General features: G+C 35.8%; 1 protein-coding gene across 4 annotated transcripts in view; it reads right to left on the reverse strand.

The window, feature by feature from the left end:
* The window catches only part of MYO16 (myosin XVI), a 361146-nt gene that overhangs the window by 93432 nt on the left and 250716 nt on the right, over positions 1 to 16998 (reverse strand). For all 4 annotated transcript variants that reach the window (XM_054271508.1, XM_054271509.1, XM_054271511.1 and 1 more), the window contains exons 22-24: positions 9832 to 9984; positions 9057 to 9257; positions 748 to 823 (exon numbers count right to left, since the gene is read on the reverse strand). In XM_054271508.1, coding sequence (XP_054127483.1) covers positions 748 to 823; positions 9057 to 9257; positions 9832 to 9984 — 430 coding nt within the window. The remainder of the gene's footprint in view (positions 1 to 747; positions 824 to 9056; positions 9258 to 9831; positions 9985 to 16998) is intronic.

Here is a 16998-nt window from a genome sequence, read left to right on the forward strand (position 1 = left end):
TCCTAAAATGAAATAAATTTTAACAGGAGGTCTCTATTTCTAAGGAAAGAAATATAAGTATATAATACATTAAGTGAAAAACCCTACAGTGGTTGGAGAGATGACAAATGACACCTCAGGGTGACACAGGTATTTCCCTGAGGAAAATGTTTTGTTTTTTCCTCTCCAGAAAAGGGAAATGATAGAGGTTTTCATTAATCAAATTATGAATCATTAATTATGATTATTAATTCATTATTTGGTTGCATTGTTATTATTAGGCATAATTATGCAACATGCACACTGAAAGGCATTTAATTTTGCATTTCAATGGACATTTATATCTATTCACTGAAAAACCATAAGAACGCCCACAAGTTACTGCTTTTAGAAAGGCGCTCAAGCAGTGGAGTACATCCCACTGCTGCCTCTAGGATTTTGGGAGCCCAATTTCCTTCCCCTGTTTTCTGAGTTTTATTTTTGCTGTAGTTCATACTCATTGTCTTCTGTAAGTCATTCTCACAGATCATATTACATCTTCTTTTTCTTTACATCACATGATAAAGATGCTCTATGTTCATGAATTTAAAAGCTTTTAAATTAGAGCAAATTTCAAACAATACTGTATGCAAATACTTGATAAAGACAGGGGTGGTTTTTTTTTTACTAGAAATAAAATATATATAAATATCTCTTAAAACTAAAATGAAAATTAAAGTCATAATATCTTGATTTCTAACAACAGTAACCACAAAAGCATTTACTTACTTTTCATTACAAATATGAGATTTTGTGAAAGGGAATCTTTATTTTTTTCTATCGCACCAGCAATTTCATATGTAACCTATAATAAAATATTGCAACATCATTAGTAATGACCAATGCATCTTTTAAAAATCTTACAGCAGTAGAAATGAAGCTATGTTTTTTTTTTTTACTCAACAGTTAAAGGCTGGCATCAGGTAGTATCTTTTGGCATTTTCTAAGTGCCTACAATGCTGACCAGAAGAACTGACTGTTGAACACTATGCGCCTCTGCAACTATACAGAAAATTCATTGGACTGATTTAAACACATTCCCACAATAAAAGGCTTTGAATCAAATATGTACTGTAAAGCAAGAAACACTGACCTAAACAATGCTTTCCCTGTAGGATGAACAGATCACTCCCAGCTCACAGAACTCCTTGTCAATGGGAAACTGTCCCCACCAACCATGACAAAACAATCTGAGTCCAAACTCACACTCAGGACAAATTCCAACCATTGATGCATCCTTTGGAGGTAAGTTCAGTCAATACGTTATACACAAATCCCATTTCCATTTCCAATAACTACGTCCATGAGGATTTTGGGTCACCTCAGTTGCCTGACGTTGTGATTTCAATAATGGGTAACTGGATTGTCCCTGCATCTGTCATCTGACTGCAGATAAATTCTAACACATGTACTAGACACTCCAAAAATTGAGCAAAATCTGAATTCTAGCCACAGGTGCTGAGGGTACATCCAAAATAAAGAAATACAACCAAATGTCTCTTGGGACCACGATTCTATCTAAAACCTTCTTTAATTTTTTTATTGGATCTATATCCTAAACCCCTTAGGTGTTTGGGGAAATTTTATCCTTGTACATTTAATAAAGCCGTATATATATAATTAAGATTAGTAACACTAATCTGTTCATTAATTTTCCATGGGGTCACTTGACAATTATGCAATGCTATCTTGCTCACAAAAGAAATTACATGTATTGGAAGTGTATAATGTGTTAGAGTAAGTAATTGTCAAATTATGTAATTACTATGGCATCTGACACGAACAAGGTATAACAAGAGAATTATGGTTCTTTTCCATGACAGATCCAATGTTATGTATTTTCTAATTGCATTTTCTAAGAACATACAACACAGTTAGCAAACTATTAGTGTTCTTTAAGTATACTATTAAATGCTTTTAGTGTACTCAACATAAATGTTGTGCTGTCTTGGTCCATAAAAGGTAATTAACAGAACTTATATGACAAATCCATAATGCCAGTTCCTAATTGAATGTCTTGGGTTTTCACTAAATTAGAAGAAGAGAACTAGTATTGGTGGGAAGAGTAGGTAAGTATGGCAGTGGGAGATACTATATCATGATAAACTGCCTAGATTAAAACAGCATTAATGCTGTTATAATACATCACAAACTTCTGGAACTATATTCATATGACATATTTAATATCACATAAAACAGATTAAAGTTAGGGGGATTCCCTTTTATGAAGAAATTGCTAACACTCTAAACAATTTTTCCACAGACTTGGTAAATTAATTCGCTGCCCGAAGTCATGAGAACTGACTCTAGGGTTCCATAGTCATTGCCAGTCCCACAAAATAGAAAAAAAATAGGTCCTCTTCCAGCTGTCAGTTTTGTTGATTCAATCTTGCCCTCATCAGAGATGGCAAAATACATGCTACCTAAAGAACATCTATTTCCCTCAGTTTTCTTCCATTATGTTTGTAAAACAAACCTGGCCCAAACTTTGCACTGGCTGGCACTCAAGCACAGTGGATAGTTATTCTGGGGAGACAAAAAGCAAATATTGTATGCTTTAGATAGGAAATGTGCACTCACTTAGATAATGGGTCCAGTATTATAAAACATACTACTTATTGTCACTTCTATTTATCACAGCCTGCTTTCTCTTGCTTTATATGATGACTTTTTACGGTAAACAGTGTGCAAACCTATCTGTCTGTGTTAGCCAAAGGAAACAAGACTTTTATATACTATCTGAATAGCTGAAATATGTTTATTTAAAAGAAAAATACTGTTCCACACTATGTTTTATTTCATTATAAGAGATTAAAACAAAATGGAGCTGGATTTGCTTTCCTTCTAAATTTAAGTTCATAAAGAAAGAGAGCTTAACATAAGCCATAATGGGTATGGCCAAATATTCATCTAGTCCTGAATATTTTGGGAAAACTATTGAGGAGTATTTCCATCTACCAGCACCAGTTCCCTTCTCAGCTTTCAGGGCTCTGCCCATGAAGGAGCTCTTGTCCTGCAGGCTGAATCTCACCTTTGAGTTTAGTATCTCTTGACTCTCATTTCCTCCTCAAATTTGTGTTTCCAGATCTCATTAATAAGACTCTGTGCCAAGGAGTTTCAATAATTACTAAGTTAAAAAAAAATCCAAAAACCCCTAAGTTTATTTGTTTTGAACCAGTTTTCTGCTTGTTTAAGTTAGCATAGCTGGTTTTAATATAAGAACTGCCAGATGCGATCAAGAGGTAAAACACCCAGACAACAGGAGACTCACCAGATATGCACAGAGCTGACTTTGGGAACTGAGTATTCCTCTTATCTTTTGACATATTCTTGCCTCTTTGCTTCATTAATTATCCTCATGCCAATAAATCAGAAGACTGTATATATTTTCTTCTGAACTAAAGTACCTCACTCATAACATCTGACTTGTTTAAGGGATTCTCTCCAAATTTATTGGATATCCCAATATACTTTATCAACAGGACCCCCTTTGCACATAGTTTTCATCAGTTCTTTAAAATACTCCTTTTTTTCCCCTAAATAATTTTCATATCCTGTGATAGGCCAAAAAAGCTCATGGTTAATGGGAGATTTGGCAGAAACCCTAAAACAAACTAGGAAAACACCACCTGGAATATTAGGAACAATTTGGCTGCATTCCCAGTTAAAAATGAAAATTTTATTATTTTAATAGCAAAATGTAGCTGAGAAATTCAGTTTTGCCTGTGCTGCAAATTTTAGGTAATGAGACAATAATTAGTTCATGTAGAAAAGAAGAAATTTCTGAGAACATGTCTAAGGACAATTCAGTGCACAGGGAGACACTTGTAGTTGCTAATTTTCTGCCAGTACTTGAATGTAAGTGATATGCTTGCATATACCATTTTTTAAGTATCACTGGGTTTATAAACCTCCCAAAACAAGTCTTGTTAAGCAATGACTGAGTTAAATAATTTTATAATCTGCAAGTCTTATTCTAACACTGTGATGGAACAGCATTTTGAAAGAAGGAATTATTTAGCAACAAAATAGATGGGTGGGGGAAAGCATTTTATAATTTTCTCCAGAAAGTGAAAATCCCACATCAAGACTACTTAAAGAAAGCAAGAGAGAGAGAAAGGAAGAAAAAGCAAGACTGTCTTGTCTATGTGAAAACCAGAATCTGTGTCAAATTGCCTTTATATGCCTCGGTACAGTTTAGATTAGATTGATTTGATTGTTCTGTCTGGGCATTCAGCCTGGGGAAAAAAATAGTGAAAATGAAAGCATCCTTATTGATTAATCCACCTCCTTTTATCTTTTGATTTAGAGGTTCAGTTTCAGAGTCTGCCTGGGATATACAAGGCATTTGAGAGAAGACTGCCTTGGTGAAGGTGAGCTGACAGCTGAGAGGTATTTTTGATATGCAGGTAGCTGAGAAATGAAAGACATTGATCTACACTTAAAGGAACATTAAGTGCACTGGTTTATAGAGCAAAGTTGTTGATCTTTAGGTCTGCTCAGTTTATTACAGTACAAGAAGTCAAAACAGTGGCAATGCAAACAGTGACAAGAGGTTTATTTAATTTGTAAATTCAAGTTTAATTTAAACAGCATAAAGCTTAAATTATGATGATGTATTATTCAGATCACATGAATAATGAGGCAAATACCATTATCTTAAATACGACTATTAGGTAAAGCTGTGTCTCTTGGCACTTGCTAAGACAATATATTTCTTATTTACTTGGTGGTATATTAATTCTTCCATAAAATTTCAAAAAAATAAAGAACTTTGAGTCCTTGAGAAAGTTCAATGATGGAAAGGTTATTCTTCAAAAATCACAGCTACAGATATGCCTGACAGTTCAAAGATATAATTAATGTGAAGCCCTTCCTTAAGTGAGAGCCCACAATGTAAATATTAATGTTATCAATAAATGAACCTAGAGATTCAATATTACAGATTCTTAGGATAGCTTCAGCTGAGGGTCTGGTGCACCCATAAAACACTTTGCTAACTCAAGACAAGCTTGCAGGGCGCTGTGTGTGTCTCTTCCCCCACAGAAAGTGTCTGTGAGAAGCACCTCAGGATACCCACAGTCATACCAGGCACCAGAAACAAAGCAATGTCCTAGATGAGCAGAAATTTTCTGGAAGAAATTAGACTGCCAGTATTCAGAGAAATGTGCTAAACAACCTCCAGATAAAGCCTTTCACTAGGATTAAATTTTTTTTAGTCATAAAACCCTTAAATCATTCTCTTCTACCTTCTGCCTGAACAAAACAGATAAGCTTTTTGTCTTACAGCACTCAGATACCAAGACATTAAACAGCTCTTAGAAAAGACTCATAATGTGTCAAGGCATTGTGGGATTCTGTTCAGCTGTAAAATTAAAACTAGGAGATAAAGTAAAATACTTGATATGATAAAGTACTGATGCTCACAGTGGCCTTTGCTAAGCATGTGTTCATGTGTGTTCACAAGCAATATATCATATTGCCCATGCAGAAAAAGACAGATTTAATCTTGTTCAGGAATAATAGCAAAATTCAAAAGAAATGAGGCAAAATCCATTTTCTCTCTTCCACTGGATCATTCTGTCACATTTGTGTAAAACCATATTCACTCTCAGATTCCACTAAAATATCTGAGCCCTGTGCTGATTTCTTCCATGTGCAGAAGTTAATTTGTGCATATTGTTCCTCTTTTTTCCCTCCAAAACAGACAAGAAAATAAATAAAAAAAACAACAAACCTGAGGTTTCTCATAAGGGTATCATACACGCAGACTTCCTTGAAATATTGATTCAGCCAGAAAATTAAGTAAGGATTGCAAATTATTTGGATTTCTTTTCCCCCTTACATATTACTTTGAGCCTCTTCTGTGTTCTTTGTCTCAATTCAACATTATGCTGTCTTTCTTTAACTTCTGACCCATTCTGTCTGCTCTTTTTCTCTCAGTAATGCTTTTTCTGGGATAGTTTAATGCTCATTATGCTTGGATCAATAATATGACATATTTAGTCTTAAGAAAAGTTGCTGAGTATGAAACTTAAGGGAATGCACAATGCCTCCCAATTAATGATACAAATTCATTCAACTAAAAAACTTGATAGTAGAAGAAAAGATAATTTTTCTACCTTTATCCTGACACAAAATTTCACCAAATAAGAACATATTAGAGAGGTCTTTAAAACTGCATGGACACATCTGTATCAGCTGTAATTATCTCAGAATATGAAGCTGGATATACCATTTTTGTTCACAAAACATTGTCTGTCAATCTCAGTTAAATATACAAACGTAGGTCTTTTCAGTGAGGAAATATTGTTAATAACTGCATTTTCCAGTTTAACTGCACTTCTGACATGCTAAAATAGCTACTGCAAGTGTCTGAGAAAAGAAATGAATCTAATTCATTCTGGACTTTGACCTAGAAACATACACTAGTGTTGAAAAGAAGCCCAAATTATAAGGTCACAAGTGGCTCATACCAAGGGTCAACACAGAATATTAGCTTTTTTTAAAATTTTCTTTAATGACTCAGAGTAGCCCTTCAACACTGGCTGTGAAGTACACTGCAGTTACAACTATTACCTGGAGAAATCAGGATGTGTGCCTTCACACAGAGCCTGCTGCATTCAGTGTGACTTCCTCCCCAACTGCAGCCTGGACACATCACTGAGCATCAATGATTAATGCTAAAAATGAAGACTTCTCTGTTTGATTACCTGTCACAATTTAACGGTAATTCTTTCTCTACCCTCTGGGTCTGATTGATTTCCAGTTACACTCATGTAAATACAGAGAAGATTTACCAAGTAAAAGGAGCAAAAATCAGTGAAAAATTGTGGTGAGAAAAAATTAAGGTCCCTTGGTATAAATTTGGAGATCTCTGAAGGCAACAACCAAGGGTAAGATTGCTTTATACTTCACTTATGTTAGACCCATTTAATTGATATCCGACTATAAAAATGGGTCTCAAAACCTGCCAAACTATATTGACACTTTATATATGAAATTCTTATTTTTGAATGCCAATAAATCCTGATATACTTAAAAGCCTCATCCTTCAACAATTTTCATAAAGCGTATATCACCAATGACCTCTATAAAGAGCTACTAAATGTAGTAATAGTGCAATCTAAAGAACAGCATCAACAGTTTTAAAATCTGAGTTTTTATATTCAGGGTCTCAACATATGAAGACATACTAGTCCCAGAATAAACTCAGTTTGAGTTATTTAGTACAGTCACACTATCATCAAAGTTTTAGATAAATACATATCATGAAACACTGTCAATTTAAGTCTATGATAGCTAGATAACAGTCCCACAAGGTACCGAAATGCAAATGTCTTTAAGGATTTAGCTCCATTACTATTAAAGCAAGCAGAGTTAAGCAGTTGCAAGAGAATTTTCCTGTTTTGGCAGGGCTAAGCATTTTACTGATGTAAGGATGCAAGGAACAACCTGACTGGAATAGTTCCTTGGCCAATATAAATCTGAGGATCTCCACTGACTTCAAAAGAATGTGTGGATTTACATTTCTTCGAGAGCTGTCTATTTGTTCTTGCTTTTAGATTAAATGTCATTACTATTATTAGGAAAAGGTCAAATCAAGTGTCTATGTTATAAAACAAAAAATCTAAACAACCATGCAAGACTAAAACACATGTTAATGCAAAGTGTCCTCTTTACCATTCACAGTTTAACTTTTAGAACCTGAAATATTGGTCTTTACAAATCCTCTGATTGCTTCTTCAGAGAATAAGACAAAAATTTCTTCCGTTTTGAGGAAATTTGCTTATTATTCTAGTTGTGATTTTAATGTAGATGCCTTGATGCTGCTGCCATGTCAAGTTTTGGGGTGTGGAACCTTTTTGAGCTCTTATGACAAAATTGTATTAGCAGAACGGCATTAAAACTACTTGTATAACAAGTATTAAAAAACTTTATAAATTTAAGTAGACATCTGAAGTTCATGGTCAAATCTTTATTCCATCACTTGAAGGACTAGTAAGTTTCACAAAATCTTGGTTGTACTATTATCTAATCTCTGTGTGCCCACATTCCTTCTGACAAGTCCCAGTAGTGGAGGTGTTCAAACCACTTAACTTTGGCAAATAATTTGATTTTAAGTAGAAGGCTTTGTGATGAAAGAAGAACCTACAGGGAGTTATTCAGAGTATTTGGGTCAGGAACTTAAGCAGTACTCATATAGTCCTTTCCATAATGACCACATTTCTATCATTGGGCAGGAACAAATTTTGCAACTCCAGACACCCATCAGCTTCATTTCCAAATGAGGAGCCACGAAATAGATCTGTCCCTATTTATACCACTGTCAGATTATTTAAAAAAAGAAAAGAAAACCAGACCAAAAAACTATCCCTTTAAACACATATCTAAGTTGCTTGCTTTGAGTTGTATGTGATTGTGGGGACAATATGAAAATGAAGTATTGGAAAGGAAAGGGTAAGACGTCTAAAAGAACTGATTACACTATTCCTGTGAACATTGCAGGCAAGGGAATAAAAAAAAAATAATCTAATTTTACAGTCATGCTGAAAGACATTTAGCATGTTCTGGGGTTTTTGTAGGAAAAAAAATATTATGACTACTAACAAAAAATTTTTTTGATTGTTTTACCAGATTCATGCTGGTAATCCAGGTATCTACATATACCGGGATAAGCAGAGCAGCTACAGGGAACCTGCACTGTTCTGGAACCACATCTGTATGCAAAGTGGAGCCAGCTAAAACAGCATTAAACATCTGTGCTGAGGAATCTGAATCACCTCTTTCTACAGTAAATGCTTACAAGGAAGACAAAATTTAGGAGCCAGAACTAGGCAGACCATATCCTGCATGTTGTGATGTAAGCTACACATTTCATACACTAGATATGCCATTGAGATTCTAAGCTGTCCTCTGAAAATTTAGCACTTGGCAGTGAAAGCCTATTTATACCCAGGAGTTGGAGAAGCCAAGTAAAATTTTGTTTTGTTAACTTTTTTAATTAACTGCATGTAAATGACATTCAAACAACTTACCCTCCCAGCATAGTGCATAACAGTGAAGGTAGAGCCCAGATCCTTTGGGGCAAGGTTACCATTTCCATCTTTTGTGGAAGAATAAACTGTATTTGTATCTGATGTATCCAGGTAAGACTGAATGCGTTTAGAAAGACTCTGTTCCACTGACCAAATAGATTGGCTTTCTTCATCCAGCATTGACAAAAAGCCTGATGGTTTCTGAAATGCAAAATAGATTTTTCTCATTTTATACAGGTGAAATAGAATTTTAGTTGCTCCTTGTAGTATAACACAGCTTGTAATTTAGTAAACAGAAACATATATCACCTCAAAAACGAGGAAAAATAGAAAAATATTGAAATATTTTGGTAAGTGTCCAAGGCTGGTCCTTCTATAAGAAATGTAGGGAACAGTATTTCTGTTGCCAAAAATGGTCACTATTGATGATCTGTTAGAAAGTGATTGTGTTGCTTGCTTCTTAGCAGTTGTCCAGAAAGTAGCTTTGGGCACTAAAGAAGCTGCCAGGCTCAGGACAGAGCCTCGTCAGCCCTAGGGCAGCACAGTCACAGTGCCAAAACACACAGAGGCTACACAGGAATTGGTACAGGCAGGGAGAGGCTGCTGCATCCTCCTCAGCCCTGCTCTCTTAGTGAGCCCTGTGAGCCACTGAGCCACGGCCTCTTTGACCCACAACCTTGCCACAAATTGGAAAATGCAAGCAGAAGTTTTTATTAGCCTAACATGCACAGAGTGTGTATAAATATACATGGTGTAAAATGGATCTGGAAAGTACCTGAAAGAAAAAATCCAAGACTGCGGTATGGTTACCAGGAGAATACACTGTTTCCATGGCAACTCCCTCTTGTACACATTCTGCTTGCTCTTGTAGGAAAAGCACTTCATTGATGTACTGGTGTATCTTCTCATTGGTCATGTTGACACACAGCTGTTGTAAAATGAAGAAAAAATTAATATTAGATGTTTACTGGATAATTAATCGATGTAGGTTTTACTGCATGTCTGATATTGAATTTGAAGAAATGTCAATCCACAATATGGTATCTCTTGGTAGACTACAAATTTAGGAAGACCCTAGGGAAATTTAGATTTTAACAACCATTATTGTCAATTTGGGAATACACAATTTTCTGCCTGCACAGTTCATTGTGAACTCCACATAAGAGTTATCAAATATAAGCATTATCAATACAGTATAAATCTACACTAATTCCTTAGAATGAAGAAGGGTAACTCTATATTATAAATGGGATATTTAATATTCTTCTGCATTTTATATTCAGGAAGGTAATGCAAATACAATGTGCTTTTAGAAAAAAAAAAACAACAACAAAAAAACCCACCCTACATATTTGTTTAGGATCCTGAGTCTGTAGTTAGTTCAGTGCTAGCAAAAATAGAACTCTGTTTCCACATACAATGTCACGGAAGTCTGAAGTCTCTTAAGAGCTCATTGTGTTTTACCAAAACATATAAAACACCCAGGGACATTCTGTTAGATACTGCTCTCCATTTTATACATATTCTAAAGGAAGGTTGGGAAGAAAATGGTCTTCAATAGAAAAGTTCAACATTTGGGGACATAAATAGAGTAGACACTTATAAAATATTTTTTTTGATTGCCTTATAGGATATAAAACTAAACAGATTCACAGAAATATATTTTCAGTTAAAAACAGATGGGATTTGTACCAGCTTATTTGTATGCTTTTGTATTTTATTCAAAGCCTGCCTGCTAAAATAGGTCAGTATTTAATAACCTTGTGGAATAAATGTTTAAACTGGTTTTTTTGACATTAAAGTGGAAATTTTAGTTGAAAATTTTAAAACCTCCTCCAATGCTACATTAACTATGACTAAGAATTAAGAAAAAAGAAACTCCTAAAAGGGTGTAAGAACACTTCATATGAAGAATGATACAAGGAATGCCTGCATGCATTTTCTTTTCAGTCTAAACTATTCACATATTTGTGTTGGCCAGTCATAAACTATATCTTCCATGAATAAAGTGTGTAAAGCAATTCTCCCAGCAAGTCATGTTAAAAGGTATGAAATATTTAGATCAATCCTAAAATTACATGGCTTAACATCCAGATGAGGGAAGAGAACCCAAGTAATATGTAAGAGTTGCCTGAATTTTCCATTAACATCTCCTGTTAGCATAGCCAACTTGTACTCACTACACAATAAAATGGACTAGTGTGAAAAACAGCAAGAAGAAATGAGACAAAGCTCATTTTACAACCAAATGTCTATTAACTGCTTTTACTAATGCATGACAGTGCAGACAAAAGACAGCCTCGAATAAAAGCAATATTTCTTTAAAGTGGGATTTATAAACATTCAGATTGTTATCTTAGCAATAGAAGTATGCAACTGACTTCCAGTTGTATACTTCAATTGTTATTTTATGGAAAGACAGCTTTTTTAACTCTGTGGCAGGCAAACTGTGCTTTACTGATCACTTCTGGAATTCTAATTACAAAATTTTTCCAGAAGCTTGTTAACATTATTTTATAAGGCAGACAAGCTTACACTTTGCAGAATATGGTAAAGCCTTAAAATGATGCATGCTGTATATATCTTTATTTGCAGATGACCTATTTAGAGAACCAGGTCATTCAACTTTACAAAAGTGTATTCTATATTAAGAAAAGCTGTCAAAATTCCCATAAAGTTTACTTTTTATCATGAGCCAATCTCTTAAAATGCATTAAAAAAGTATTTGAGAGCCTGACTGTGCAGCAAAACTACTGAACTACACAATTTGAGACAAAGGAAAGATTGTCTTAGACCTATCTTAACAAAGATCTGATAAACAGCAAAGGTTTTAAGTAGCAAAATAAAAGGAATAGTATTTTATTAAAATATTCATGATGGTAAAGAAAAAACCAATTTTTTAAATTTTACCAACCAGTGCATTATGGCATACACTGGGGTGCTTCTTAGCAACAAAAGCAACATCGTGACCCAGACTGGCAGACCTGCCACAGCGGCACTAAGGTTCTGCAGACCAGGGCAGAAAGCAGCTCAAGCCCTTGTGCAAAGTGCAAACTGCAAACCCAAAGCTGCTCTCTGGAGCAATGGCTGAGAGAACAGCTCTGCAGAACGAGAACCAGGAGAACAGCCAAGGGCTGCTGGAAAGCAACGCATTCTGATCCGTTCTTTCTCCATTTCAGCGTTTTATACGACCTGCTGGGAAGAGGTAATGAAAGGAATGTTTCAAATTAAAAGCTTGGCACAGGTTGACATAATAGTTAAAGCAGCTGAAATGCAGAAATGGGATGGATATGAACTAAACTAGCTTTGCAAACCCTAACTCTTTTGCTTCAAGTCTTCTAAGTATTACATAAAGCAATTATATACTTTCTGTCTAAAGATTTGAAAAGTTCATAGAATCATATTTTTTGAACATGTATTTAACTGTACTCATGCAAATTAGATTGAAATATAACAGTAATTAAAAAACAAAACAAAAACAAAACAAAACCAAAACATTTAAATAGATTTTTACCTAAAGCAAATATTTGGGAAATGCCTTTAAGAACTATATTTGCTTTAACTAGCAGCATTACTCAACATTACCTATGGTACTTTTTGTCATTAAACATTGTTAAACTGTTCTTGATATGCATCTCATGGACTCCATATTATGTCTTCTAAGTAGTTCTCTTTCTACCAATCTTTTTTACATTAACTCACTATCTCATCTCAGTGAAAATAAATACAACATGTATTTGTTTCTCTTCTCCAAAAAGTCCTGTCAGAATATTATTAGAAGAAAAAATATGCTTGTTCAAGTATTTACAAAAAACAAAAACAAAACCAAAAACCCAAACAAAAACAATCATAACTTGCAGCACCACCCAAACTTTAGATTTTGGAAAATAATACAATGGCATTTAGTAAAAGCAATAAGTATTCATCACATTAGACTAAGTGCCCTTCAAATTAAAATTTAGGTAGAATACCAAAATTGTGCTGTGCCCTGAAGACAGAAAAGCACCCATGACTAATGAAATTTTCCTGCTCTTTATTCAATTTTCAGGCTCTTATGCCTATTTGAAAAAGGCATTACAAAAGAAGGAGATTTGTGGAAAGCAAACTTGGTGACTGTCAATCAGTGAAAGAAAGATGGATGCAAAGACCCTTTGGAAAACTCATTTACATCCTTTGTTCATGCAGAAGGATTAACCCTCCCAAGGAATGTGTATTCAGAACATGGAGTAAAGCTAACAGCTGTCATTTCAACATATCCATCAGGCCCTAATTTATGGGTTAAGATGATGAAGTTACGATGTCAAATTTCACCTGCAAGGAAGTGCCCTAGTGTTTCTCAAAAATGTAATTTCTAAGATAATGAAACACAGAATCATCTTTTTTTCTAAGGTTGGACTCAGAAAATATTTTTAAACCTAAGCTTGACACTTATTTTTTAGAAGTATCTTGAATGCTGTTCCTCTTTGTGTCTGCTACCCAAACATTTCAACATCCTTTTCTGTATGAATAGTACCCATCAGAATATTTCTAAGGAATTGATTATAAAACCAGGACCATTACATTTCTTCCTTTGCCTTCTAGTGTTAACAGAATCTAACACAGATTTCTTGTTGTCCATGCAGCTCCAACACAAATTCAGACATGGTCCTACCTCTGTCAGAAGATCTTTAATTCACTGGGACTCTGTCATCTCTGGGATCAGTTGCCATTAGCTGATTTGTGTTCCTCAAACAATGTAAAAGAGAGCCTGGCACTATATTTAAACTTTGCTACAAGTAGCTGTCACCTGAGAAGACTTCAAAAGAGGAAGGTCTGAAATGCCCCTCAAAAAAGGGACAATTTCAATACAAAGTGGAATGGTCCCCCACTGAATTTTCGGAGATATGAAAGTATTAAACAACCAAGCTAAGAAAAAAACCATGGTAACAACAATCTTCCCTTGAAAGAGTTTGGAATTGTTCTGAAACTGAAACAGTTCTAATTATTTTTTCACTTGTAATGCTGGCCAGAAACTAGGTACTATGGGATAAAAACGGTGCTACTGTGGAAAAGTAAGTATGTATGTAAGTTCAATGTTGTTGTACAATATTTCACCAATCAATCATAAACTGGGGATCTCAATTTGAGATAAATAATTTTATTTTTGGCTACAAAAAATCTACTGTAAAAGAATTTTAAAAAATTATTTTAATGTCACATTCATGATAAGCCAGCTTTAAAGTCAAAGTAACACTGGTTTTTCAGTGGTTGACTGGAACACTGGAAAGATAATAGTGCCCTGCATAAAGAGAAAGAAATGTGTGCACTGGGAAGAAGAAGACCAAAGAGTCTAAGAGGGAAGAGGGAGGAGTACACCCTGACAAAGGCCATGAAGAGTATAAGATCTTCTGGAGCTGGACTGAAGAAAGTAAAACACAGGATTGCCAGGCCCCTGAGGGAAGGAATAGGCTTTTAGAGCCCTGCTCAGCTTTTCCTGGGGCCCCCATCCACTCCTTGCTGATGGGCCCAGTCCCAGGTGGTGCCATGGCCGTGCCAGCTTCCAGCTCTTTCTCCAGCTGCCTGTGACAGGGTCCCAGCTCCATCTGGCTGCTTGCCATGTCAGGGGTGCTGATGGGCACTGGTCTGTCCACCAAGCTCCAGCGATGCTGCCCTGCAGGGAGGGCACGGCCATCCTCTGGCTCCTCCTCTTGCCTGGCTCCCTGGTGCCAAGGATCACCTGGGCTTCACTGCTCCACAACAAGGTTGGTAAAACCTTCCTGTGTATGGAGGCCAGCAAAACTCTGACTTAAAAACACCACGTCATGTTTCCTTGTTAAAAACTGAATTAACGTAGTAAGCACTTTCCATCATCCTACAGGGAGTAAGGAACACTCCAGCACTGGGAACTGGAGTATGGAAGGTTCTGCACTAAGTCCCAAAACAGTAATAGAGCTCAGTGTGCACCAGCAGCTGCCTATTCCACAGAGGCACACAGCAACCTCCATCTGTGCTCTGCATAGACAAAACCAAAGAAGGTTGATTTCTTCTGCACGAAACAAAATCTTTAAATGCTCCTTCAGACTGTCCAAATGTAAAAACCTGTGTGTGACCTCTCATCTACTGTCACTGAGGCAGCGATGACTGTAGAAAAGTTACATCATGTAACTTTTGTCCATTCATACCCTCCACTTCAAAGCAGACATCATGACCTCACATTTAGACAGCTAGAAACAGTCTAATGGCTGAGACAATGCAATTTAACGTAAAATAATCTGTTATGATTGTTCTGGCTAGGAAATATGTGACAAAAATGTAGTGTCAACTGAGTTAACCATAGAAATAACATGCTGAGAAATTAAAATCTATCACACCTAATAATATACATAGGTGAAAATTCCAACACAGATGGATTCTATGACCTCTTCTGCTTCACCACAGTGACTGGAGTAGAGTCCTGAGTAGGGCAGGCAATGCTCTCTGCTCTCAGAGCCAGGTGGTTTCTTTTGCAGGAGATGTGCTGCACAGAGCTGCCATGGAAGCTGTGCCTCTCCCAGGGCTCTACTGCATCACACAGATAATGTGCATGTACTTTAATGGCTATGGAGCTGAATGGGAGTCAAGAGACACTTGACTGTTGCACTGACCTGCAGTACTAATTTAGATAAATCACTTTTATTTCCTATAAAAAGAATAATATGTAGATACTTTCTACCCAAAACTTGAGAGGCCTACAGATGTAAATTACCATGCAAGAGCTAAACACAGAATTTACCAAGAGCTAAATACTTTCTTCAGTTTCTCATTTGAATTCTATATTGGACAGGAAAGACTGCTAGCATTGTCCATTTAACTTTCTTGCATTATTGTTCTTTTTGGTGAATCTACAGGTCCCGACTTCCATTTCTGTAGAAAGACCTGACTTTCTGCAGGGGGAAGAAAAGCTACTCTTTCTCCTCCACTGTCTGGTTCTTCTTCTATAATACATTTTTCTTGGATACAGCTGGGGCAAATTGGTTCAGGCCACTGAACAATCTGCTTGTTGCTTCTAATATTCATTGGTTATGAGTTTGTGGTCAAAAATAACCTATCATAAGTATGAAGGTTGTAGCCTTCCTTGACTGTACTATTTGGATTAGTGCTGTGAAAGAGCCATTAATAAGACCTCATTTAGTTTTAAATTCTACTAGAAGAGAAGAAGACATTTAGTTTTAAAGGGGTACAGAATAAACTGGAAACAAATACAGCCCCTCTCAAATAGGAAGCCTGTAAAAACACTGAATTAACACTGGAAACTTCCATTGGTATTTTTGGTGGAGAACTCATATTTCCTGAAATGACCACAAAAAAAAGGCCATTTCTTTACAGAATAGGAAAGAGAAATTCTGTTCACTTCTAACCATGTTCCAATGTGGTTGTATACAAAGCTCTTCTGGCACAGCAGGTATGCAGCTGCTCCAGGAAAATGCTGCTCCCAAGCTAATGATCACTGCTAGGAAGTGATTGTAAATTGTTATTAGGGTGAGCTCAAAGTGTACTGTAGTCATTTACCATAGCTCAGCTGATGAGCAGTAAAAGCAGAAACTCACTGGGTCCTAGTGATTCAGAAGCTTTCAGTCTTTATTGAGCAATGACTCCTTCAGATTGTGCCTTCTAAAAACAGTGTTCCCTGCCTTTCAGCTTTTAAATTTCATACCAAAATCAAAACTCCCCTCACTATTGCTTATTCCACACACTTATTTGCTTTTATTAAAGAATTACATGTCCAATTTTTGCTCTTATATCACACGTTCTATGCAATAAAGGCTTACCAATACTCACCCAATAAAAGGGAAACAATTATTAATGATTTTAACTTCTAATGCCTTCTTGTTTACAATGGCCTATAAAAGTTTTCTCTCTACAACCTGTCAGCTACATCTTTTTCCTGTAGAATTTATTAGATCTTGGTGTAGGCATAATTCAT

The sequence above is a fragment of the Melozone crissalis genome, unplaced genomic scaffold (assembly GCF_028551555.1).
Source record: "Melozone crissalis strain CALT ecotype California unplaced genomic scaffold, PUWL_Pcris_2 ptg000013l_1, whole genome shotgun sequence".
Taxonomy (NCBI): domain Eukaryota; kingdom Metazoa; phylum Chordata; class Aves; order Passeriformes; family Passerellidae; genus Melozone; species Melozone crissalis.